This window comes from Apostichopus japonicus, chromosome 3, assembly GCF_037975245.1.
Source record: "Apostichopus japonicus isolate 1M-3 chromosome 3, ASM3797524v1, whole genome shotgun sequence".
In the NCBI taxonomy this organism is placed as follows: domain Eukaryota; kingdom Metazoa; phylum Echinodermata; class Holothuroidea; order Aspidochirotida; family Stichopodidae; genus Apostichopus; species Apostichopus japonicus.
This window is the reverse complement of record NC_092563.1, coordinates 27,313,022-27,338,391: the sequence shown is the minus strand read 5'-3', so window position 1 is coordinate 27,338,391 and position 25,370 is coordinate 27,313,022. Positions and strand designations below refer to the sequence as shown.

Sequence of the window (25,370 nt, the reverse complement as noted above, 5' to 3'; positions counted from 1 at the left end):
CCAATTGCTCCGTGCAATGAGCTAGATAGTGTACAATCTGTAATTTTCAAGACATATCAAACTTTATTTAGCAGGGATAAAAGCAAATAGTCTCCTGCCAAGCCCCTTGGACCCACCCCCTCCCCACCCTCCATCCCATTCAACAAGGATGAATACACATAAAATCCTATGCTTTCAAATATTTGATATTAATGAGATCTCAAACCTATGTACCTGCATTCCCAGTTGCCCTCTACAGCAACCTGTGCCCCCCGCACCCCTAACTGCACCACACGATGGATCCACATATGGGTGGAGCCTGTAAAAGTTGTACAAGGTAATTTTCTACACTGATGTATTTGAGTCTAAGCAGTTTACCAATTTGGAATGACATCGAAACTTTGAAACGGTGGAAACAAGATGGTCAAAAATTAATATTAGACTTCATTAAATTCTCACACACATAATGGGGACCCTAATAGTTGAAAAAAAAAACATTCTACATTACATTTAATATACATCACTTTAATCTATGCTGTTGGAAATGGTAAAAAAATCTTTCTGGAACAATAGGAGAAAGCCATAACAGTGTACATCCCTATTTTCTCTATAATATATCAAATTGTATGAATGTAGCATATGCAACAGCATATATATTCTGATTAGGGCTTTCCAATCATCCCCACCCCTCATTCCCACTCAACTAGTGGAATGACATCAAAACATTATTTATACATAATATCACAATATTAGGGCATTTGGAGGTCTAACCCTGTATACGGTACCTGATTCCATAGTAACTGACACCAACTGCCCCATGCAATGAGCTAGATAGTGTACAATCTGTAATTTTCATGACATATCAAACTTTATGTAGCAGGGATAAAAGCAAATTATGTCCAAGAGGGCAGCCAAGTCCCTTGGATCCACCCTCCCCCCCACCGACCCTCCAATCCCATTCAACAAAGATGAATTCACATAAAATCCTATGCTTTCAAATATTTGATCCTAATGAGAGCTCAAACCTGCTTTCCCAGTTGCAGTACAGTGTACAACCCTATTTTCTCTAAGATATCAAACTTTATGTAGCAGGGATAAAAGCAAATAGTCTCCTGCCAAGCCCCTTGGACCCACCACCTCCCCACCCTCCATCCCATTCAACAAGGTTGAATACACATAAAATCCTACGCTTTCAAATTTTTGATCTTTATGAGATCTCAAACCTATGTACCTGCTTTCCCAGTTGCCCTCTACAGCAACCCCCGCCCCCCGCACCCCTAACTGCACCACATGATGGATCCACATATGGGTGGAGCCTGTAAAAGTTGTACAAGGTAATTTTCTACACTGATGTATTTGAGTCTAAGCAGTTTACCAATTTGGAATGACATCGAAACTTTGAAACGGTGGAAATAAGATGGTCAAAAATTAATATTAGACTTCATTAAATTCTCACACACATTATGGGGACCCTAATAGTTGAAGAAAAAAAACATTCTACATTACATTTAATATACATCACTTTAATCTATGCTGTTGGAAATGATAAAAAAATCTTTCTGGAATAATATGAGAAAACCACAACAGTGTACAACCATATTTTCTCTGAGATATATCAAATTGTATGAATGTAGCATATGCAACAGCGTATTTTCTCAACAGCGCTTTCCAATCATCTCCACCCCTCATTCCCACTCAACTAGTGGAATGATATGAAAACATTATTTAGACATAATATCACAATATTAGGGCATTATGGAGGTCTAACCCTGTATACGGTACCTGATTCCATCCATAGTAACCGACACCAACTGCCCCATGCAATGAGCTAGATAGTGTGATAGTGTGCAAACTGTGATTTTCAAGACATATCAAACTGTATGTAGCAGGGATAAAAGCAAATTATGTCCAAGAGGGCAGCCAAGTCCCTTGGATCCACCCCCCCCCCACTGACCCTTCAACTCATTCAACAAAGATGAATTCACATAAAATCCTATGCTTTCAAATATTTGATCCTAATGAGAGCTCAAACCTGCTTTCCCAGTTGCAGTACAGTGTACAACCCTATTTTCTTTGAGATATATCAAATTGTGTGAATGAAGCATATGCAACAGTGTATATTCTTAACAGGGCTTTCCAATCATCTCCACCCCTCATTCCCACTCAACTAGTGGAATGATATGAAAACATTATTTAGACATAATATCACAATATTAGGGCATTATGGAGGTCTAACCCTGTATACGGTACCTGATTCCATAGTAACCGACACCAACTGCCCCATGCAATGAGCTAGATAGTGTGATAGTGTACAAACTGTAATTTTCAAGACATATCAAACTTTATGTAGCAGGGATAAAAGCAAATTATGTCCAAGAGGGCAGCCAAGTCACTTGGATCCACCCCCCCCCCCCACTGACCCTTCATCTCATTCAACAAGGATGAATTCACATAAAATCCTATGCTTTCAAATATTTGATCCTAATGAGAGCTCAAACCTGCTTTCCCAGTTGCAGTACAGTGTACAACCCTATTTTCTTTGAGATATATCAAATTGTGTGAATGAAGCATATTCAACAGTGTATATTCTTAACAGGGCTTTCCAATCATCTCCACCCCTCATTCCCACTCAACTAGTGGAATGATATGAAAACATTATTTAGACATAATATCACAATATTAGGGCATTATGGAGGTCTAACCCTGTATACGGTACCTGATTCCATAGTAACCCACACCTTGAACTGCCCCATGCAATGAGCTAGATAGTGTACAATCTGTAATTTTCAAGACATATCAACCTTTATGTAGCAGGGATAAAAGCAAATTATGTCCAAGAGGGCAGCCAAGTCACTTGGATCCACCCCCCCCCCACCGAACCTCCATCCCATTCAAAAAGGATGAATTCATATAAAATCCTACGCTTTCAAATATTTGATCCTAATGAGAGCTATAACCTGCTTTCCCAGTTGCTACCCCCCTCCCCTCCCCCTTTCTGCTCCACATGATGGTTCCACATATTGGTGGAGCCTGTAAAAGTTGTACAAGGTAATTTTCTACACTGATGTATTTGAGTCTAAGCAGTTTACCAATTTGGGATGACATGGAAACCTTGAAATGGTGGAAACAAGATGGTCAAAAATTAATGGTAGATGTTCATTAAATTCTCACATACATAATGGGACCCTAAAAGTTGAAAACAAAAATAAATTTACCTATCATTTAATGCACCTTAATCTATGCTGTTGGAAATGGTAAAAACATCATTCTCAAATAATATGAGAAAACCTTAACAGTGTACAACCCTATTTTCTCTGAGATATATCAAATTGTATGAATGTAGCATATGCAACAGTGTATTTTCTCAATAGCGCTTTCCAATCATCTCCGCCCCTCATTCCCACTCAACTAGTGGAATGATATGAAAACATTATTTAGACATAATATAACAATATTAGGGCATAATGGAGGTCTAACCCTGTATACGGTACCTGATTCCATAGTAACCGACACCTTGAACTGCACCATGCAATGAGCTAGATAGTGTGATAGTGTACAATATGTAATTTTCAAGACATATCAAACTTTATGTAGCAGGGATAAAAGCAAATTATGTTCAACAGGGCAGCCAAGTCACTTGGATCCATCCCCCCCCCACCGATCCTCCATCCCATTCAACAAGGATGAATTCACATAAAATCCTATGCTCTAAAATATTTAATCCTAATGAGAGCTCTGACCTGCTTTCCCAGTTGCTACCCCCCTCCCCTCCCCTCCCCCCTATCTGCTCCACATGATGGTTCTACATATTGGTGGTGAATGTAAAAGTTGGAGAAAGTAATTTTTTACACTGATATATTTGAGATTGAGCAGTTTCCCAAATTGGGATGGCATGGAAACCTTGAAATGGTGGAAATAAGATGGTCAAAAACTAATGGTAGATGTTCATTAAATTCTCACATACATAAATGGGACCCTAAAAGTTGAAAACAAACATAAAATTAACTATCATTTAATATACCTTAATCTATGCTGTTGGAAATGGTAAAAAAATTTTCCTCAATCAATAGGAGAAAACCCTAACAGTGTACAACCCTATTTTCTCTGAGATATATCAAATTGTATGAATGTAGCATATGCAACAGTGTATTTTCTCAATAGCGCTTTCCAATCATCTCCACCCCTCATTCCCACTCAACTAGTGGAATGATATGAAAACATAATTTAGACATAATATCACAATATTAGGGCATTATGGAGGTCTAACCCTGTATACGGTACCTGATTCCATAGTAACCGACACCAACTGCCCCATGCAATGAGCTAGATAGTGTACAATCTGTAATTTTCAAGACATATCAAACTTTATTTAGCAGGGATAAAAGCAAATAGTCTCCTGCCAAGCCCCTTGGACCCACCCCCTCCCCACCCTCCATCCCATTCAACAAGGATGAATACACATAAAATCCTATGCTTTCAAATATTTGATATTAATGAGATCTCAAACCTATGTACCTGCATTCCCAGTTGCCCTCTACAGCAACCCCCGCCCCCCGCACCCCTAACTGCACCACATGATGGATCCACATATGGGTGGAACTTGTAAAAGTTGTACAAGGTAATTTTCTACACTGATGTATTTGAGTCTAAGCAGTTTACCAATTTGGAATGACATCGAAACTTTGAAACGGTGGAAATAAGATGGTCAAAAATTAATATTAGACTTCATTAAATTCTCACACACATTATGGGGACCCTAAGAGTTGAAAAAAAAACAAACATTCTACATTACATTTAATATACATCACTTTAATCCATGCTGTTGGAAATGGTAAAAAATCTTTCTGGAACAATATGAGAAAACCACAACAGTGTACAACCATATTTCTCTGAGATATATCAAATTGTATGAATGTAGCATATGCAACAGTGTATTTTCTCAATAGGGCTTTCCAATCATCCCCACCCCTCATTCCCACTCAACTAGTGGAATGATATGAAAACATTATTTAGACATAATATCACAATATTAGGGCATCATGGAGGTCTAACCCTGTATACGGTACCTGATTCCATAGTAACCCACACCTTGAACTGCCCCATGCAATGAGCTAGATAGTGTACAATCTGTAATTTTCGAGACATATCAAACTTTATGTAGCAGGGATAAAAGCAAATTATGTCCAAGAGGGCAGCCAAGTCACTTGGATCCACCCCCCCACCGACCCTCCATCCCATTCAACAATGATGAATTCACATAAAATCCTATGCTTTCAAATATTTGATCTTAATGAGAGCTCTAACCTGCTTTCCCAGTTGCTACCCCCCCCCCGTCCCCTCCCCCTTTCTGCTCCACATGATGGTCCCATATATTGGTGGAGCCTGTAGAAGTTGTACAAGGTAATTTTCTACACTGATGTATTTGAGTCTAAGCAGTTTACCAATTTGGGATGACATGGAAACCTTGAAATGGTGGAAATAAGATGGTCAAAAATTAATGGTAGATGTTCATTAAATTCTCACATACATAATGGGGACCCTAAAAGTTGAAAAATAAAATTACCTATCTTTAATGCACCTTAATCTGTGCTGTTGGAAATGGTAAAAAAATCTTTCTGGAACAATATGAGAAAACCACAACAGTGTACAACCATATTTCTGTGAGATATATCAAATTGTATGAATGTAGCATATGCAACAGTGTATTTTCTCAATAGGGCTTTCCAATCATCCCCACCCCTCATTCCCACTCAACTAGTGGAATGATATGAAAACATTATTTAGACATAATATCACAATATTAGGGCATAATGGAGGTCTAACCCTGTATACGGTACATGATTCCATAGTAACCGACACCTTGAACTTCCCCATGCAATGAGCTAGATAGTGTACAATCTGTTATTTTCAAGACATATCAAACTTTATATAGCAGGGATAAAAGCAAATTATGTTCAACAGGGCAGCCAAGTCACTTGGATCCATCCCCCCCCCCCCCCACCGACCCTCCATCCCATTCAACAAGGATGAATTCACATAAAATCCTATGCTCTAAAATATTTGATCCTAATGAGAGCTCTAACCTGCTTTCCCAGTTGCTACCCCCCTCCCCTCCCCTCCCCCCTATCTGCTCCACATGATGGTTCTGCATATTTGTGGTGAATGTAAAAGTTGGAGAAAGTAATTTTCTACACTGATATATTTGAGATTGAGCAGTTTCCCAATTTGGGATGGCATGGAAACCTTGAAATGGTGGAAACAAGATGGTCAAAAATTAATGGTAGATGTTCATTAAATTCTCACATACATAATGGGACCCTAAAAGTTGAAAACAAAAATAAATTTACCTATCATTTAATGCACCTTAATCTATGCTGTTGGAAATGGTAAAAACATCATTCTCAAATAATATGAGAAAACCTTAACAGTGTACAACCCTATTTTCTCTGAGATATATCAAATTGTATGAATGTAGCATATGCAACAGCGTATTTTCTCAATAGCGCTTTCCAATCATCTCCACCCCTCATTCCCACTCAACTAGTGGAATGATATGAAAACATTATTAAGACATAATATCACAATATTAGGGCATTATGGAGGTCTAACCCTGTGTACGGTACCTGATGCCATATAGTAACCGACACCAACTGCCCCATGCAATGAGCTAGATAGTGTGATAGTGTACAATCTGTAATTTTCAAGACATATCAAACTTTATGTAGCAGGGATAAAAGCAAATTATGTCCAAGAGGGCAGCCAAGTCACTTGGATCCACCCCCCCCCCCACCGACCCTCCATCCCATTCAACAAGGACGAATTCACAGAAAATCCTATGCTTTCAAATATTTGATCTTAATGAGAGCTATAACCTGCTTTCCCAGTTGCTACCCCCCCCTCCCCTCCCCCTTTCTGCTCCACATGATGGTTCCACATATTGGTGGAGCCTGTAAAAGTTGTACAAGGTAATTTTCTACACTGATGTATTTGAGTCTAAGCAGTTTACCAATTTGGGATGGCATGGAAACCTTGAAATGGTGGAAATAAGATAGTCAAATATTAATGGTAGCGATGTTCATTAAATTCTCACATACATAATGGGACCCTAAAAGTTGAAAAAAAAAAAAAAAATTACCTATCATTTTATATACCTTAATCTGTGCTGTTGGAAATGGTAAAAAAATCTTCCTCAAACAATAGGAGAAAACCGTAACAGTGTACAACCCTATTTTCTCTGAGATATATCAAATTGTATGAATGTAGCATATGCAACAGCGTATTTTCTCAATAGCGCTTTCCAATCATCCCCACCCCTCATTCCCACTCAACTAGTGGAATGATATGAAAACATTATTTAGACATAATATCACAATATTAGGGCATCATGGAGGTCTAACCCTGTATACGGTACCTGATTCCATAGTAACCCACACCAATTGCTCCGTGCAATGAGCTAGATAGTGTACAATCTGTAATTTTCAAGACATATCAAACTTTATTTAGCAGGGATAAAAGCAAATAGTCTCCTGCCAAGCCCCTTGGACCCACCCCCTCCCCACCCTCCATCCCATTCAACAAGGATGAATACACATAAAATCCTATGCTTTCAAATATTTGATATTAATGAGATCTCAAACCTATGTACCTGCATTCCCAGTTGCCCTCTACAGCAACCTCTGCCCCCCGCACCCCTAACTGCACCACACGATGGATCCACATATGGGTGGAGCCTGTAAAAGTTGTACAAGGTAATTTTCTACACTGATGTATTTGAGTCTAAGCAGTTTACCAATTTGGAATGACATCGAAACTTTGAAACGGTGGAAATAAGATGGTCAAAAATTAATATTAGACTTCATTAAATTCTCACACACATAATGGGGACCCTAATAGTTGAAAAAAAAAACATTCTACATTACATTTAATATACATCACTTTAATCTATGCTGTTGGAAATGGTAAAAAAATCTTTCTGGAACAATAGGAGAAAGCCATAACAGTGTACATCCCTATTTTCTCTATAATATATCAAATTGTATGAATGTAGCACATGCAACAGCATATATATTCTGATTAGGGCTTTCCAATCATCCCCACCCCTCATTCCCACTCAACTAGTGGAATGACATCAAAACATTATTTATACATAATATCACAATATTAGGGCATTTGGAGGTCTAACGCTGTATACGGTACCTCATTCCATAGTATACGACACCAACTGCCCCATGCAATGAGCTAGATAGTGTACAATCTGTAATTTTCATGACATATCAAACTTGATGTAGCAGGGATAGAAGCAAATTATGTCCAAGAGGGCAGCCAAGTCCCTTGGATCCACCCCCCCCCCCCCACCGACCCTCCAATCCCATTCAACAAAGATGAATTCACATAAAATCCTATGCTTTCAAATATTTGATCCTAATGAGAGCTCAAACCTGCTTTCCCAGTTGCAGTACAGTGTACAACCCTATTTTCTCTAAGATATCAAACTTTATGTAGCAGGGATAAAAGCAAATAGTCTCCTGCCAAGCCCCTTGGACCCACCCCCTCCCCACCCTCCATCCCATTCAACAAGGTTGAATACACATAAAATCCTACGCTTTCAAATATTTGATATTAATGAGATCTCAAACCTATGTACCTGCATTCCCAGTTGCCCTCTACAGCAACCCCCACCCACCGCACCCGTAACTGCACCACATGATGGATCCACATATGGGTGGAGCCTGTAAAAGTTGTACAAGGTAATTTTCTACACTGATGTATTTGAGTCTAAGCAGTTTACCAATTTGGAATGACATCGAAACTTTGAAACGGTGGAAAGAAGATGGTCAAAAATTAATATTAGACTTCATTAAATTCTCACACACATAATGGGGACCCTAATAGTTGAAGAAAAAAAACATTCTACATTACATTTAATATACATCACTTTAATCTATGCTGTTGGAAATGATAAAAAAATCTTTCTGGAATAATATGAGAAAACCACAACAGTGTACAACCATATTTTCTCTGAGATATATCAAATTGTATGAATGTAGCATATGCAACAGCGTATTTTCTCAACAGCGCTTTCCAATCATCTCCACCCCTCATTCCCACTCAACTAATGGAATGATATGAAAACATTATTTAGACATAATATCACAATATTAGGGCATTATGGAGGTCTAACCCTGTATACGGTACCTGATTCCATCCATAGCAACCGACACCAACTGCCCCATGCAATGAGCTAGATAGTGTGATAGTGTGCAAACTGTGATTTTCAAGACATATCAAACTTTATGTAGCAGGGATAAAAGCAAATTATGTCCAAGAGGGCAGCCAAGTCCCTTGGATCCACCCCCCCCCCCACTGACCCTTCAACTCATTCAACAAAGATGAATTCACATAAAATCCTATGCTTTCAAATATTTGATCCTAATGAGAGCTCAAACCTGCTTTCCCAGTTGCAGTACAGTGTACAACCCTATTTTCTTTGAGATATATCAAATTGTGTGAATGAAGCATATGCAACAGTGTATATTCTTAACAGGGCTTTCCAATCATCTCCACCCCTCATTCCCACTCAACTAGTGGAATGATATGAAAACATTATTTAGACATAATATCACAATATTAGGGCATTATGGAGGTCTAACCCTGTATACGGTACCTGATTCCATAGTAACCGACACCAACTGCCCCATGCAATGAGCTAGATAGTGTGATAGTGTACAAACTGTAATTTTCAAGACATATCAAACTTTATGTAGCAGGGATAAAAGCAAATTATGTCCAAGAGGGCAGCCAAGTCACTTGGATCCACCCCCCCCCCACCGAACCTCCATCCCATTCAAAAAGGATGAATTCATATAAAATCCTTTGCTTTCAAATATTTGATCCTAATGAGAGCTATAACCTGCTTTCCCAGTTGCTACCCCCCTCCCCTCCCCCTTTCTGCTCCACATGATGGTTCCACATATTGGTGGAGCCTGTAAAAGTTGTACAAGGTAATTTTCTACACTGATGTATTTGAGTCTAAGCAGTTTACCAATTTGGGATGACATGGAAACCTTGAAATGGTGGAAATAAGATGGTCAAAAATTAATGGTAGATGTTCATTAAATTCTCACATACATAATGGGACCCTAAAAGTGGAAAACAAAAATAAAATTAACTATCATTTCATATACCTTAATCTATGCTGTTGGAAATGGTAAAAAAATCTTCCTCAAATAATAGGAGAAAACCCTAACAGTGTACAACCATATTTTCTCTGAGATATATCAAATTGTATGAATGTAGCATATGCAACAGTGTATTTTCTCAATAGGGCTTTCCAATCATCTCCACCCCTCATTCCCACTCAACTAGTGGAATGATATGAAAACATTATTTAGACATAATATCACAATATTAGGGCATTATGGAGGTCTAACCCTGTATACGGTACCTGATTCCATAGTAACCGACACCAACTGCCCCATGCAATGAGCTAGATAGTGTGATAGTGTACAATCTGTAATTTTCAGGACATATCAAACTTTATGTAGCAGGGATAAAAGCAAATAGTCTCCTGCCAAGCCCCTTGGACCCACCCCCTCCCCACCCTCCATCCCATTCAACAAGGATGAATACACATAAAATCCTGTGCTTTCAAATATTTGATATTAATGAGATCTCAAACCTATGTACCTGCATTCCCAGTTGCCCTCTACAGCAACCCCCGCCCCCCGCACCCCTTACTGCACCACATGATGGATCCACATATGGGTGGAGCCTGTAAAAGTTGTACAAGGTAATTTTCTACACTGATGTATTTGAGTCTAAGCAGTTTACCAATTTGGAATGACATCGAAACTTTGAAACGGTGGAAATAAGATGGTCAAAAATTAATATTAGACTTCATTAAATTCTCACACACATAATGGGGACCCTAATAGTTGAAAAAAAAAAAACATTCTACATTACATTTAATATACATCTCTTTAATCTATGCTGTTGGAAATGGTAAAAAAATCTTTCTGGAACAATAGGAGAAAACCACAACAGTGTACAACCATATTTTCTCTGAGATATATCAAATTGTGTGAATGTAGCATATGCAACAGCGTATTTTCTTAATGGCGCTTTCCAATCATAACCACCCCTCATTCCCACTCAACTAGTGGAATGATATGAAAACATTATTTAGACATAATATCACAATATTAGGGCATTATGGAGGTCTAACCCTGTATACGGTACCTGATTCCATAGTAACCCACACCAATTGCTCCGTGCAATGAGCTAGATAGTGTACAATCTGTAATTTTCAAGACATATCAAACTTTATTTAGCAGGGATAAAAGCAAATAGTCTCCTGCCAAGCCCCTTGGACCCACCCCCTCCCCACCCTCCATCCCATTCAACAAGGATGAATACACATAAAATCCTGTGCTTTCAAATATTTGATATTAATGAGATCTCAAACCTATGTACCTGCATTCCCAGTTGCCCTCTACAGCAACCCCCGCCCCCCGCACCCCTTACTGCACCACATGATGGATCCACATATGGGTGGAGCCTGTAAAAGTTGTACAAGGTAATTTTCTACACTGATGTATTTGAGTCTAAGCAGTTTACCAATTTGGAATGACATCGAAACTTTGAAACGGTGGAAATAAGATGGTCAAAAATTAATATTAGACTTCATTAAATTCTCACACACATTATGGGGACCCTAATAGTTGAAAAGAAAACATTCTACATTACATTTAATATACATCACTTTAATCTATGCTGTTGGAAATGGTTAAAAAATCTTTCTGGAACAATATGAGAAAACCACAACAGTGTACAACCATATTTTCTCTGAGATATATCAAATTGTATGAACGTAGCATATGCAACAGCGTATTTTCTTAATGGCGCTTTCCAATCATAACCACCCCTCATTCCCACTCAACTAGTGGAATGATATGAAAACATTATTTAGACATAATATCACAATATTAGGGCATTATGGAGGTCTGACCCTGTATACGGTACCTGATTCCACACTAACTGACACCAACTGCCCCATGCAATTTGCTAGATAGTGTACAATCTGTAATTTTCAAGACATATCAAACTTTATGTAGCAGGGATAAAAGCAAATTATGTCCAAGAGGGCAGCCAAGTCACTTGGATCCACCCTCCCCCACCGACCCTCCATCCCATTCAACAAAGATGAATTCACATAAAATCCTATGCTTTCAAATATTTGATCCTAATGAGAGCTCAAACCTGCTTTCCCAGTTGCAGTACAGTGTACAACCCTATTTTCTCTGAGATATATCAAATTGTGTGAATGTACAGTAGCATATGCAACAGTGTATATTCTTAACAGGGCTTTCCAATCATCTCCACCCCTCATTCCCACTCAACTAGTGGAATGATATGAAAACATTATTTAGACATAATATCACAATATTAGGGCATCATGGAGGTCTAACCCTGAATACGGTACCTGATTCCATAGTAACCCACACCAATTGCTCCGTGCAATGAGCTAGATAGTGTACAATCTGTAATTTTCAAGACATATCAAACTTTATTTAGCAGGGATAAAAGCAAATAGTCTCCTGCCAAGCCCCTTGGACCCACCCCCTCCCCACCTTCCATCCCAATCAACAAGGATGAATACACATACAATCCTGTGCTTTCAAATATTTGATATTAATGAGATCTCAAACCTATGTACCTGTATTCCCAGTTGCCCTCTACAGTTACCCCCGCCCCCCGCACCCCTAACTGCACCACATGATGGATCCACATATGGGTGGAGCCTGTAAAAGTTGTACAAGGTAATTTTCTACACTGATGTATTTGAGTCTAAGCAGTTTACCAATTTGGAATGACATCGAAACTTTGAAACGGTGGAAGTAAGATGGTCAAAAATTAATATTAGACTTCATTAAATTCTCACACACATTATGGGGACCCTAATAGTTGAAAAAAAAAAAACATTCTACATTACATTTAATAAACATCACTTTAATCTATGCTGTTGGAAATGGTAAAAAAATCTTTCTGGAACAATATGAGAAAACCACAACAGTGTACAACCATATTTTCTCTGAGATATATCAAATTGTGTGAATGTAGCATATGCAACAGCGCATTTTCTTAATGGCGCTTTCCAATCATAACCACCCCTCATTCCCACTCAACTAGTGGAATGATATGAAAACATTATTTAGACATAATATCACAATATTAGGGCATCATGGAGGTCTAACCCTGTATACGGTACCTGATTCCATAGTAACCCACACCTTGAACTGCCCCATGCAATGAGCTAGATAGTGTACAATCTGTAATTTTCAAGACGTATCAAACTTTATGTAGCAGGGATAAAAGCAAATTATGTCCACGAGGGCAGCCAAGTCACTTGGATCCACCCCCCCCACCGACCCTCCATCCCATTCAACAAGGACGAATTCACATAAAATCCTATGCTTTCAAATATTTGATCCTAATGAGAGCTCAAACCTGCTTTCCCAGTTGCAGTACAGTGTACAACCCTATTTTCTCTGAGATATATCAAATTGTGTGAATGTAGCATATGCAACAGTGTATATTCTTAACAGGGCTTTCCCATCATCTCCACCCCTCATTCCCACTCAACTAGTGGAATGATATGAAAACATTATTTAGACATAATATCACAATATTAGGGCATCATGGAGGTCTATAACCCTGAATACGTTACCTGATTCCATCGAAACCCACACCAATTGCTCTGTGCAATGAGCTAGATAGTGTACAATCTGTAATTTTCAAGACATATCAAACTTTATTTAGCAGGGATAAAAGCAAATAGTCTCCTGCCAAGCCCCTTGGACCCACCCCTCCCCACCCTCCATCCCATTCAACAAGGATGAATACACATAAAATCCTATGCTTTCAAATATTTGATATTAATGAGATCTCAAACCTATGTACCTGCATTCCACAGCAACCCCCGCCCCCCGCACCCCTAACTGCACCACATGATGGATCCACATATAGGTGGAGCCTGTAAAAGTTGTACAAGGTAATTTTCTACACTGATGTATTTGAGTCTAAGCAGTTTACCAATTTGGAATGACATCGAAACTTTGAAACGGTGGAAATAAGATGGTCAAAAATTAATATTAGACTGTTCATTAAATTCTCACACACATTATGGGGACCCTAATAGTTGAAAAAAAAGACATTCTACATTACATTTAATATACATCACCTTAATCTATGCTGTTGGAAATGGTAAAAAAATCTTTCTGGAACAATATGAGAAAACCACAACAGTGTTCAACCATATTTTCTCTGAGATATATCAAATTGTATGAATGTAGCATATGCAACAGTGTATTTTCTTAATGGTGCTTTCCAATCATAACCACCCCTCATTCCCACTCAACTAGTGGAATGATATGAAAACATTATTTAGACATAATATCACAATATTAGGGCATTATGGAGGTCTAACCCTGTATACGGTACCTGATTCCATAGTAACCGACACCAACTGCCCCATGCAATGAGCTAGATAGTGTGATAGTGTACAGTCTGTAATTTTCAAGACATATCAAACTTTATGTAGCAGGGATAAAAGCAAATTATGTCCAAGAGGGCAGCCAAGTCACTTGGATCCACCCCTTCCCCCCCCCCCCCCCACCGACCCTCCATCCCATTCAACAAGGATGACTTCACATAAAATCCTATGCTTTCAAATATGCTATGCGAATGACAGCGCTAACATGCATACCTGCTTTCCCAGTTGCCCCCTCACCATCCCCCCCCCCCTTGCCCAACATAATGGTTTCACATATGGGAGGTAGCGGGTAAAAGTTAGACAAGGTAATTTTCTACACTGACCTTATTCAAGATTAAACAGTTTACCATTTTAGAGTAACATCAAAGCTTTGAATTGTTTGATATTATTAAAAATGTTATACTCTCTGGGATGTAAATGCATTACTTTGATGCATATTTACGGAGTAGTATGCATGCCCTGAACTTACCTGCTTCTTGCCTTAGCTATCTATAGTGAACAAAAAATTCCTTTTCCCTCGATGATGTGGAAGTTGTTTGATCTAAATATGAAGAAATAAAGAAAATGTCCATGTCAAGATATTACAAACTTTCTGTTGTACATTCCTTGTATCTCCATGAGGGCAATTAGGATTAAGATAAATAATACCACATTAATTAAGCAATAGGAGTTGCAACTGCTGGAATCAAATCCAGGGTGAAGAGCAATCATCATAGCATATAACACTACTTGTCATTAAAGTGTTACAGAAAACCGTATATATGGCACAATTTGAAGTGAAATAAAAACAAATTATCTCGGTTGGAAGGAATGCAATTTCTTGCCTAGTAGAGTGTCACAGAACCACCGAACCTCTGTTCTATTTTGTTGTATCTTATATTCCCATTGAGCCTATATGAATACAAAGCTTTTATGCCAATCATGTAAAGTATATATCTGCCACCAATTGTAACTGCAGGTTTTACCAATTAGCATGAAGCCTGCATAAATAGCATAAACATGTTATTAGAAATAGTAGTCATCATTGTGCAACTTCTAAAGTGTAATTTTAAATTGCTAAAAAGTAAACAGTGATTACAACAGCAACATTACTTGTACAGATATAGTTCTGAAGCAATAAAATTTATACTTACCAGTTTAGGATTGTGACAAGTTGACAGATCTTGATAGGAATCGCTAGATGGCTCAGGTGCCAAATTCTGTCCATACTCAAAATATGCTTTATCTGAATTCGTCATACATGAATACCTGGAACTTGTTTTCAATAAATTCTGTACTTGCATGTACAGAACTCTTAAGGAGTATGTCAAATTTAGGTGAAAGAGAGTATTTAAACTATGAAAATCTCTTATATTATTACATAGGCTATTCTGTAACCTTGAAGAAAAAAGAGTTCTAACAATTAATTTACGACAAAATCCCCCGTATGGATTACCTTCAGCATATACAGGCTATGGCTACTATTTCAGGAGGCTGTATCATGCTTTTGTATATTGATATTGACAAATGGTCAATTCACAATTATTACCTACTAGTAAGCCTAAGTGAAATCTTTCCAACTATTTATATTTGTTTATGGAGGTGTAAACTTCTAAAACATGAACTCCCAGACAAAAGAATGCATAGATGCAAACAATGTTGGGAAGTACATACCATTTTCATGCAATCTGGGATCATATTTTAGCAACAGCCTTCTCCATACACTGCTTGCCAACCAAAAGTGGTGCTTGCATTATTGCCACCATGCCCCCTCCCCTCCCCACCCCACCCCACCCTGCACTAAAAATTTCTTATAAACCCCTAAAAAAACTCCTTTTCATACTAAAAGCTCTATCCAACACTAAGCCGGTTATACAATTGATGGATCTAATGATGTGAGTAAATACATGTACTTGCTCTTTGAAACCGAGTTCCACTTTCCTGAAAAAAGGCATCCCCCCTCTTTGCCAGGCTAACACCAGCCTGCGCCCTTGAAATGTGGCTTTGGTAACCAGAGCCTGGCTTTTGAATTTTCTGTATACTATTTGTACATAGAGTTACACATTTTGGGGGGCGCTCTTCAAAAATACCATAGGTCCCCACAATGTGTGTTGAAAAATTTTCAAGACAGAAGAAAAAATTTTAAAAAATTAAAAATCCTTATTTTCATCTAAAACATGCAAAATAAGTTTTTTATTAGCAAAACATTATGGGGACCTGATACAGGTCCCCACAATGTTCACAGTCCCCATAGCGAAGGTGTGTTGTCACATGCGGGTCCCCGTAAACCACCTTACGCAAACACACGCACGCATACACACACAACATCCACATTGAATAGATTCTCTTTGCCTCTGGCTAGGAATAAAACATGCAGCGCATTAAGTGTATCCCTCTCTACTCGCTGTAACATACCACTGACTGTCACCCAGAGCTGGGGATGTATCCAATCAGCCAATTACTGTCACTGCGAGTAGGGGATGTATCCAGTCAGCCAAAGACTGACTCTACCAGCAGGGAATGTAACCAATCAGCCAAAGACTGTTACCCCGAGCAGGGGTTATATCCAATCAGTCAAAGACTGCCACTCCGAGCAGGGAATATATCAATCAGCCAATTACTGTCATCGCGAGTAGGGGATGTATCCAGTCAGCCAATTACTGTCACTGCGAGCAGAGGATGTATCCAGTCAGCCAAAGACTGTCACCCGGAGCAGGGAATATATCCAATCAGCCAAAGACTGTCACCCCGAGCAGGGAATATATCCAATCAGCCAAAGACTGTCACCCGAGCTGGGGATATATCCAATCAGCCAATTACTGTCACTGCGAGCAGGGGATGTATCCAGTCAGCCAAAGACTGTCACCCCGAGCAGGGGATATATCCAATCAGCCAAAGACTGTCACCCGGAGCAGGGGATATATCCAATCAGCCAATTACTGATACTGCGAGCAGAGGATGTATCCAATCAGCCAAAGACTGTCTGACTGTCACCCCAAGCAGGGGATATATCCAATCAGCCAAAGACTGTCACCCGGAGCAGGGGATATATCCAATCAGCCAAAGACTGTCACCCGGAGCAGGGGATATCCAATCAGCCAAAGACTGCCACTCCGAGCAGGAGATATATCCAATCAGCCAAAGACTGTCACCCGAGCAAGGGATATATCAATCAGCCAATTACTGTCACCGCTAGCAGGGGATGTATCCAATCATAATAAAAACTGTGACCCCAATGTGAAATGAAAGGAGTAAATTTACTGTGAGATATAATGGATTCAAAATGAACTTACCAACATTCCCAGATAGGTAAAATATTGGTGAAATTCATCGTCGGAAATTTCCTTAAGCTTAGGCTCATTGCAAGATGGACAAGCAAATTTGTACACGCATGGTGTGTTTTTAGCCAGCAGTGTAAAATTTTGAGTGAAGCATTCAGTACAGATATGGCACTGGCAAGATGGAATCCCAATGAGCTGCAGAGATGAGAAAAGACATATATCAAACAATGCCATGTTAATTAGGAAGAAGAACTTAAACATTTTACTTGAAATGGGATTTAAAATACAATACATTTGTTATTCTTTATTAACAATCCGATACCAAACCTACATGCTTTGTCTCACCCGTACAATGTAACACACGAAAATCTCCACCATAACTTGTCTTTTCATGAAATATTTAAAGCAACATAGGACGATATTATCTGAGACCACAAATGAAGCAACATAGGAAGATATTATCTGAGACCACAAATGTAGCAACATAGGAAGATTTATCTGAGACCACAAATGTCTCTCATTTGAAAGTCATTCTTTTTGCAATTATTGTGAGGGGCTGGTTTAATGTACTCATGTTTGATAATAAACCTAGCTACTTTCACTGACCAATATTTGAAGAACGCAGATATTGTGAATGGTCAATGATAAATAGAATATTGCTTTTGTCCCAAAATCATCTTTGCATAGTCTAGGAAAGTGAAATTAAACCACTGTTTTGAAAACCACTCTGTAGCATTTAAATGTGAACAGTGAACCAGCATGTATATCCTATTTCATTTAAGAGATATTCTTGAACAGTCCAGATCAGAAATTTGTCTAAGTCAAGGCCCACCTATATCCCCAATTGGCACACCAATACACAGTTCAAATTTTCTCTCAGTTTGTCTTCTCTGAAAAGGAATGTTAGTTTAAGAAGGTTGTTACCTGGCTCCTGACAAATGTTGTAAAGCAAAGAGAACAATCTTTAAAGAAGTCTTTAGCCCTTAGAAGATCCCCTCCAGATGACTCCACTGCATCCAAGCATTCTGCCAGTTCATGGTTTTCCTTATACCTCAAACGGAAGAAAGTGTCCACGGCTGCCCAAACCAATTTTTTTTCGGCCATCAAAATCATTCGAATTTTCTGTGGATAAAATGAAAAAAATATTTCAACTGACATAAAATAGTCAACAAAAGAAAAGGGTTAAAAATACCCTCTCATGGTGGTTATAAAACCATATAAACATCCATCAAGGGCCATGATTCTCTTATTAACACAAAATCAACCTGTGGAGAAGGACGAGAGGAAAGGAGAGAAGGGGGATAAGCAGGAGAGAGAATAGAGGAGTTATGGTTTTGTGATAGAGAGGAGAAGTTGTTAAAAACCATGATATGCAGTGAATAGATTGACAAATTATAAGAAAAATGGTAATTTCTTAGTCCAAAACAAAATTATTTCAGCGAATTTGACTGAGACATGATGGAACAGTTGAAGAAGAAACAAGTTGACACCAGGCCTTGATTTATAAGGAGCGCCAGCACAATCACGCTCCTCTGCGCTCCTTAAATTTGATCCGCGAGAGCAATTCACAGCGCTCCTAAATGTTACTCTCCTCAAATCCCTAAGGAGAGCAATGAAACTGCGCACCTCACATCATGAAAAGTAAAAACAATCCACAGGCTCTGCGTATGATCACTCGTTTCAACATTCAGAATATCTTCAGTTATTCCGATCTGAACCACCTGGAGCTGTACAGTTTATTGTGTCATTGTTACGTTTATATGAGTCACGTATGCATCAGTCAGACTCCGGTATGGCTGCAATACAGGCAACAATACAGTGTAAGCCACAACAGGTATGTACAAGCGGGAGGTTGCGTTCTGAATTTTCGTCAGTGAATACACTGTTGTAACTTTTAGCAGTGCCGATTAGTGCACGCCCCACTACATGCAAGAACAAGTCGTATTGCATGATATTGCACATTGTCATGTAAACAGGCAATTTAGAGCCTGTATGTACATGTGTCATCCGAAATCTTCAAATAATAGTGTTTTCGCTCCCAATAGTAACAAGGAGATGTGAAACTTACAGCCTAACAAACTGTAGTATAGGTAAATTTGGAGCCTATACCAATATTTTCTATGTACATTTATCATCTAAAATCTTCAAATGATATTGTTTTCACTCTAAATAGTAATACGTTGTATTGCTTGTTTAGAGAGAAAATAAAGACAACTCAACTGCCGGAGTTCAAAATAATATACTCTATTTCTCTTCATGCCATGATAAATAGCACTTACTAGGCCTGCATTGGGACTGCATATTTTGAGGAGAGAGAAACGCTCTCCTGAAACCCCCCAGGAGACAAGAAAGACGATGGTGATTTCATCCAGGAGAGCGATTTTGAATGCATAGTTGGTCCCAGGAGAGCAATTTACTACTCTCCTGGAATTTAATAAATCAAGGCCTGTGACACCTAGGTAGAGTTGACATTGCATGATATCTCTCATGGATCCAAATTAAGTACCTTAGTCCTACTCTTCTTGATGACATTGTCATCTGCTGTTATATGTTACAACTTCGACAACTTGTTATGGATGGACAGACAGATCAACAGGCAGCCATACACACTGCCATGACAACAGCTCCACTGGATCAGTCTAATACTGTTGATGGGCCTAATTCTGCTATTTTATAGAAAACTCTTGTACGAATCATCTTACCTCTTTCTTGTCAGCTTCATTTAGCATGCTGTTCTCAATTTTCTCAATGGCGCCCTCAACACTGTAGGCTACATCCCACATCTTCCCGAGCCAGCCGTCTATTTCATCTTGTTTCTCCTCAGCTGCACTCAATTGAAGCCCCCAGCTTAGATTGTCAGAATCAAATCCTCCCTCAAGGAGCAACTTTGCAGCATGTTCTTCATCATCAACATCAGGGTTTTCGGCACAGATATCTTTAACCTTGAATACACACACAAATCAGTACATTGTTGAGCATAATTTATATGATAATTTCAGAGTGAAATTTCCAATTGAAAAGATTTGTAAGCACAACACTCTGTCCCTCTTGAACACAACATGACATATGAACTAGCCAAGGACATTACTGCAAGATCCTCCTAAGGTTACTAACAGAATCGTGCCTTCAAAATGAAAATATTCGAGTACCTTCTCCTGGAGAAGAGCCAGGCACTCATCTGCTGTTTTCTCTCGTAATCCATCATTTTTCAACCAAGCTGGGTGGACATATTCCTTAGGAATCCACTGATGACTGATAAAATAGTGAAGAAAATAATGATTATAGATTTGATATTTAAGAATTCCTTTGGGTGACACAGAATTTAAAAGAAGCCAACTCACATTAACATTTTTTCCGATCTTGTATTAAAGTCAGCATGAAGAAAGAATATGAAATGTTACTCAAGAAGCAAACAACAGGCCTACACAGGCACATGATATCTTCAGCAATAATTGAAGTCATTTAAAAAAAAAAATTATATTTTTTTTTGTAGTAGTGTAGGATTTGTCACTGTTGGATATAACATATGTGCACAGATAGTAAAACTTGCTTCCAAGATGAAGCCTAGCATACCCCAATGTCAATATGATGATATGATGATGGTAAGTTTAAATTTTTCAATGCAATTTCCAAAATTTTGTTTCTATATCGAAAGAAAGATGATTTCATTAGCAAACTTAAAGGACTTAGAGGATGATCAGTTTTGATTGCAAGATCTGAATGTTAGGCAACGTAGTTGTTGGCATTAGCGACATGTTGATCACTGAATAGACTGTACTTATACATTTAATAGGTTCCTGGACTGAATCAGATTGCAGATTCATTTGGAAGAAAATGGAATGTATTTTTCTTGCGAGCAGACTACATACCACAGCCAATTATGTAAGATTTAAAGCTTCTAATTGCAACACATACAAAACACTTTGTTTCAAACGGTAAATTCTTCATCTAGTGCCACAGAGGTCATTCATATTAGGCTGGGTAGGATGTCTGAGCATGAGGATGTACACATATATATAATTAAATGAGATCAAAATCACAACTAAATACCTGTCATTGAAATGTCCATCAGTTTATAAGACATACTCTAACATAATACCAACGTTGACTTACTATTCCTTGGGATTCAAATTGTATCTTCTGCAAAATTCTCTGAGGACATCTCCACCAAACAGCTCAAGCTGTTTCTTTAAATGTTTGTCCAACCATTCAACGGGCTGCATGTTCATGGTACCATCACGTTCCATAACAGCCCAAGCAGTGGCTACTTCTTCCAGTGAATAACGTTCCTCATTATTGGCATTAAAATTGTCTTTGTTCTGAAGAAAGGTCACAATAAAATTATTTAATTTATTCGTAATCATTATGCTATCATTATTCATTAGTCTTGACATGTCATAGTCCAAGAAAAACCATAAAATGGGAGTGCAATCAATTTTCCTATAAACTACAATTTTATAGCATGCTGAACCTCTGCAATGCTCCTTTAAGGCTACATTGAAAATGGCATCGGCTGCAGGGTTCATGTTAATCCATTATTTTACGTATCCTAGTAACTTAACCAAAAAATATTCTTCAAACTTTCAACATGAACCACAGATAGCAAGCCCCTTGGTGAAATTGTCATTGCCTATAACAAGACACCAAAAACATCATTAGGAGACACAAAATACATTTTCGAAATTGTGAGAATTTATGACAGTGTTTAAGTGTAATGAGTAATTTATTTAAATCCTTAAAATAAATGAGGTACATGTAATGAAAGAAAAAAAATTCCCAAAAAATGAATAAAAATCTTCTATCAACATCTTTTTCGCTGGGCACAACACAATTATTTAATTCAGTGAAGAAAGTAAAGAAATTCCCGACAGAAATCAGTAAAATAAATTACCCTATACATAATCAACAATCGCAGGGTTAAATTTTCCTGCTCTTGCTGGCTTTTCACTTCTTCTGTGTCTCGTTTTTTTTGCTCCTCTTCTCTAGTACGTCTCGCATTCTCTTCCTCCTTGGTTTCATATCTTGGCTGCTATAGATCACAATCAAACATTTTCATCGCATTACTGGTAAAGATATACAACAACATTCTGTATCTGGGGCACAATTTGCTACACTTACAGGTTTTGAGTTTGCTTGCTTTGTTGAATTGACCACCATAGCTCTATAACACTGATATGTACAGTAAACAGGAAGCTAAAACAAGAACTATGGATAATTTGAACCCAGACCTACACCAAGAATGATATCATATCTTGGAACGGTGGTGAGGATCCACATGATACATTTGACATTCAGTAAAATTCTGTAACTTGTTGTTATGCTTACCAGATTAGGGTTGATGAAATCCTTAAACTCCATGGTGAACTTTGACCTCTGCCAATGTTTAATCAATGATTTAAAATGAGATATTATGATTTTTTGAAAAGTTATTATTATTATTTAAGTTATCCTGCTTTTGATTTTGATGTATCCCATATCAAGTTATGCAAGAACAGATCTCTCTGTGGAAAGATAAATGTTGCAACTGGTGCTGTGTTTACCATTTTATGCAAAGGGTATTGAAACAGCAAACCTAACCAGCTACTCTAATATCATCTGATTCCATCCATTGTCACAACTAATGGGTGCAGCAAAGATGATTTCATTCATTAGTTACTTCAACTTGGTTATCTTTCAGGTTCTGTGGCAACAGTTGAAATGTAAAAAAAAATACATACAAATTAATCCAAGAGATCAAACTGTAGTTAACATACTTTTTAGTATTGGGTTCTTGCTCCACTGTTGCTGGATATTATTATAGAGTAATATTATAGGTTAAGTCTAAAGTAAAAATGTTTTGGTGCCAAACCAGCCACCTTTACGTAAGAAACTCATATCACCTGCTGTAGGCCCAAAGGTTATCTTTAGCAAGATTTATCATACCTCATGTTCGGGGCGTTTCTCGGGTGCATTCATTGTCCTTGGCAGGGGTCTCTCAAGACCATGTGGAGGGCCACTTTGTGTCATCACCTCCTCAGCTCTGATGATAGTCACAGGATACTCTGTAACGTGCTCCTCTATCTGAGGACTGGTGGTCGTCCTGCTACACATTGTGCATATGTTTCCATCACTTGCCTCGTTCAAGTAAGTACAGTGTTCACATCTCCATCTCTTGACAACTACAGCCGGTCCATGCTGAACTTGGGGGGCATTCTGTTCTGCTGGACGAGGCTTGACCCCTGGAATCTGGCGTGGTGGTGCTCCATGATCCCTCCCAACTGGGTTTTGTTCCTGATGTACAGCTCTCCTAAAACCACGATCCAGATCAAGCAGTTTGGTTTCAACATCATTAATCTGATCTGTCAGTTCTTGGTGCCGATGTTGCAGTATTTTATCTTCTTTTATTAGCTGAGCTTCAATGTCAGATGATGTATTCCCTTGAGTTTTTCTTTTCAAATCGTCTATCTTCTCTAAGATGTCGACGTCTCTCAGCAGTAGATTTTCGAGTTGACTTTCAAGGACCTGCTTTTCACTCAGGACTGGGGTGGGTGTTCTACGGACATCTTCTTCTGTTGGTGATTTCTTGCGGTTGTATATCTCACCAGATGCCACCTTTGGTCTTGCTCCAGCTTGTGGGGAAGGAGTCCTTTTCTCACCAACCTAAACAAGAGACAGTGAGAAGACTTTTCAATAACAAAGAAGCATATATTGGACTTCCCATTGCTTGACTGTGAGCTGGCCTTCCAAAGCTGACACTATATAGAGAACAAACAGCTATTTTAAATTAAAGAAGGTATTTGAACAAACATGACAATAGAAATATCAATTGTAATGATTTTCTACTCACATTAGCAGGTTCAAACACAGGAGGCCTTTTTGCTTGTGCAACTGTTTCTCTTTCATGCATCGATCTTTCACCTTTGCGATGGTATCTATCGTCACACTCTCGGCAAAAGAAATCAGAGCAGGTTCTGCAATGGGTCTCAATTATGTTTTCTTCTCCGCAGATATAGCAAGGCCTCTCCTTTGGTACCTGTTCCTTGGCAGTAGTTTCAGCAGGAACTTCCTTGTGTGAGATGAGGCGGGTAGTCTGATGTGTTTTCCTCTTTGGATGTGAATGCCATCTCTTATCGCAAGATTCACACCTGGCACTCTGGCATTTATCACAATGAATAATCCCTGGTTTGCCTTCGCACATTGCACACTTTTCGAGAGGAACTAAGTGAGCACAAAAAAAATAAGAAAAGCCACATATCATACTTAATGCATGTTGGATATGATCCTATTTTACGGAAAACCTTAATTTAGTAGGTGGTAGTATACATTGCACAATTCTGTGGTATGAATTTAACATAAAAAGGTCAAGAAGATGCATAATCTGTGGAACAGAGGGTTTAAGAAGGAACTAACAGATGAAACCTTTTTATATGGAAGGTGTATTGTGGCAGCAGTGGAATAAACTGAATGAAAAATTGCCAGTTGCTTCCTTGCAGACATCACCTTACCATGCTTTTTTATCTCTCAAAACTTTGCATTTATGCATTAGTTTTAATGAGACTTTGGAAATTGACATGGGTCTGAAACTCTGCAAGTCTGCTTCC

The 25,370-nt window shown here is 38.5% G+C and overlaps 1 protein-coding gene across 2 annotated transcripts in view; it reads right to left on the bottom strand.

Moving 5' to 3' along the window:
• LOC139965702 (uncharacterized) overlaps positions 1 to 25,370 on the bottom strand; it is a 151,458-nt gene that overhangs the window by 115,827 nt on the left and 10,261 nt on the right. The window contains exons 5-12 of one of the 2 annotated variants that reach the window (XM_071968345.1): positions 24,617 to 24,987; positions 23,713 to 24,429; positions 22,682 to 22,816; positions 21,904 to 22,109; positions 20,940 to 21,042; positions 20,493 to 20,732; positions 18,715 to 18,912; positions 17,803 to 17,985 (exon numbers count right to left, since the gene is read on the bottom strand). In XM_071968345.1, the coding sequence (XP_071824446.1) occupies positions 17,803 to 17,985; positions 18,715 to 18,912; positions 20,493 to 20,732; positions 20,940 to 21,042; positions 21,904 to 22,109; positions 22,682 to 22,816; positions 23,713 to 24,429; positions 24,617 to 24,987 (2,153 nt within the window). Of the gene's footprint in view, positions 1 to 17,802; positions 17,986 to 18,714; positions 18,913 to 20,492; positions 20,733 to 20,939; positions 21,043 to 21,903; positions 22,110 to 22,681; positions 22,820 to 23,712; positions 24,430 to 24,616; positions 24,988 to 25,370 lie in introns of both variants that reach the window. The other variant, XM_071968344.1, reaches the window with a different exon arrangement.